Here is a 1,224-nt window from a genome sequence, read left to right on the forward strand (position 1 = left end):
GAGGAGGAGGAGGAGGAGGTGGAGTTAAACGACTCCAGAAGCTAGCCGGTGCGTTCCCGCCCGTCTGGCTTTATCCCTGGTACAACCCTTCCCTTTGTTCCAATCTGACCTTGGTCCCGTCCAGGTGGGCCATGTCACAGATGACCTGTCCGATCCGCCTCTGACCACTGGTTACTCCCAGGCACGGCGCCAGAGTGGACATGTCCGGCATCATGTTCAGATTGCCGTACCTGTGTCTCTCCCCGAAACCGTCTTTGGTGAGGAGGCCGTTGATGGCGGTGAAACAGATTCCTGGGGAGGAAGGGGGGAGGGGGGGGGGTAGATAAGGCAAGATTTCTGCTGGATGAGGAGTCCGGTGTTTAGTTTTAGTAGAGGTTTTACGGCACTCGCAACTGCATAAGGTCATGTGAGCGACAGAAGAATAGATTATGTGTTACAAGAAAGTAACATACACAAAAAAGAAGGATGGGAGAGAAGGACGACAGATGTTTGACAGGAAAGAAGGAGCAAACCACACCAGAGCACCCGCCAACCACCCACGGAGTCCAGTGTGTTTTTGTGAGATTGACATGACGGTGTGATTTACATGGCTGTTCGACATGACGGACGAAACATAGACAGATCGCCGTCATATGTTGTGTAGTGGTTAGGTGTTTCACAGTCCTACGCAGAAGACGCAGGTTCGGGTGCACTTTCGGACAATGAGCTTATGCCCTCGGGGCCCTTTTTGTACTCGATATTTTAAGTACTTGACTGTGCTTTGCACGGAGCAGATACTTGCTCTTGATACAGAAAGCATGTTGCCTCGCATCTGACAAATCTTAATTAAACGCAGCACTACTCAAATGTGCCTAGGTAGATAGATGCACAATTCGCATATTATATGTAACCAACATTTTGAAAACAACTGTCTGCAATCATTCTAAGAAAGAGCCGAATGCCATGGAAACATACATGTGTAGTCAAATTTGCTATCAAGTATAAGCTTAAAGCGGCTGATGTATTACAATTAAGAGTAAAGAAGTTGGGGTGAAGGAAGAGTAGATAGAAGAGATAAAACTTTACCCAAAACGTATCCCAAAGACTAAGATTAAACAGACCCACGTCCCCACGTACCTGCCTACATACCCACCCATCTTCCCTCCCTTCCCCTTCCCCACCCCTTCTCCCCCTCCACCCACCGCCCTACGTACCTGGGTACACGCCCATCACCCTCCCTCCCTA

General features: G+C 49.2%; 1 protein-coding gene across 1 annotated transcript in view; it reads right to left on the reverse strand.

The window, feature by feature from the left end:
- Positions 1-1,224, reverse strand: part of LOC106011561 (lengsin) — a 12,769-nt gene that overhangs the window by 10,800 nt on the left and 745 nt on the right. Inside the window, exon 2 of the mRNA XM_013081654.1 lies at positions 110-291. Within this exon, the coding sequence (XP_012937108.1) occupies positions 110-291 (182 nt within the window). The remainder of the gene's footprint in view (positions 1-109; positions 292-1,224) is intronic.

The sequence above is a fragment of the Aplysia californica genome, unplaced genomic scaffold (assembly GCF_000002075.1).
Source record: "Aplysia californica isolate F4 #8 unplaced genomic scaffold, AplCal3.0 scaffold00140, whole genome shotgun sequence".
NCBI lineage: Eukaryota > Metazoa > Mollusca > Gastropoda > Aplysiida > Aplysiidae > Aplysia > Aplysia californica.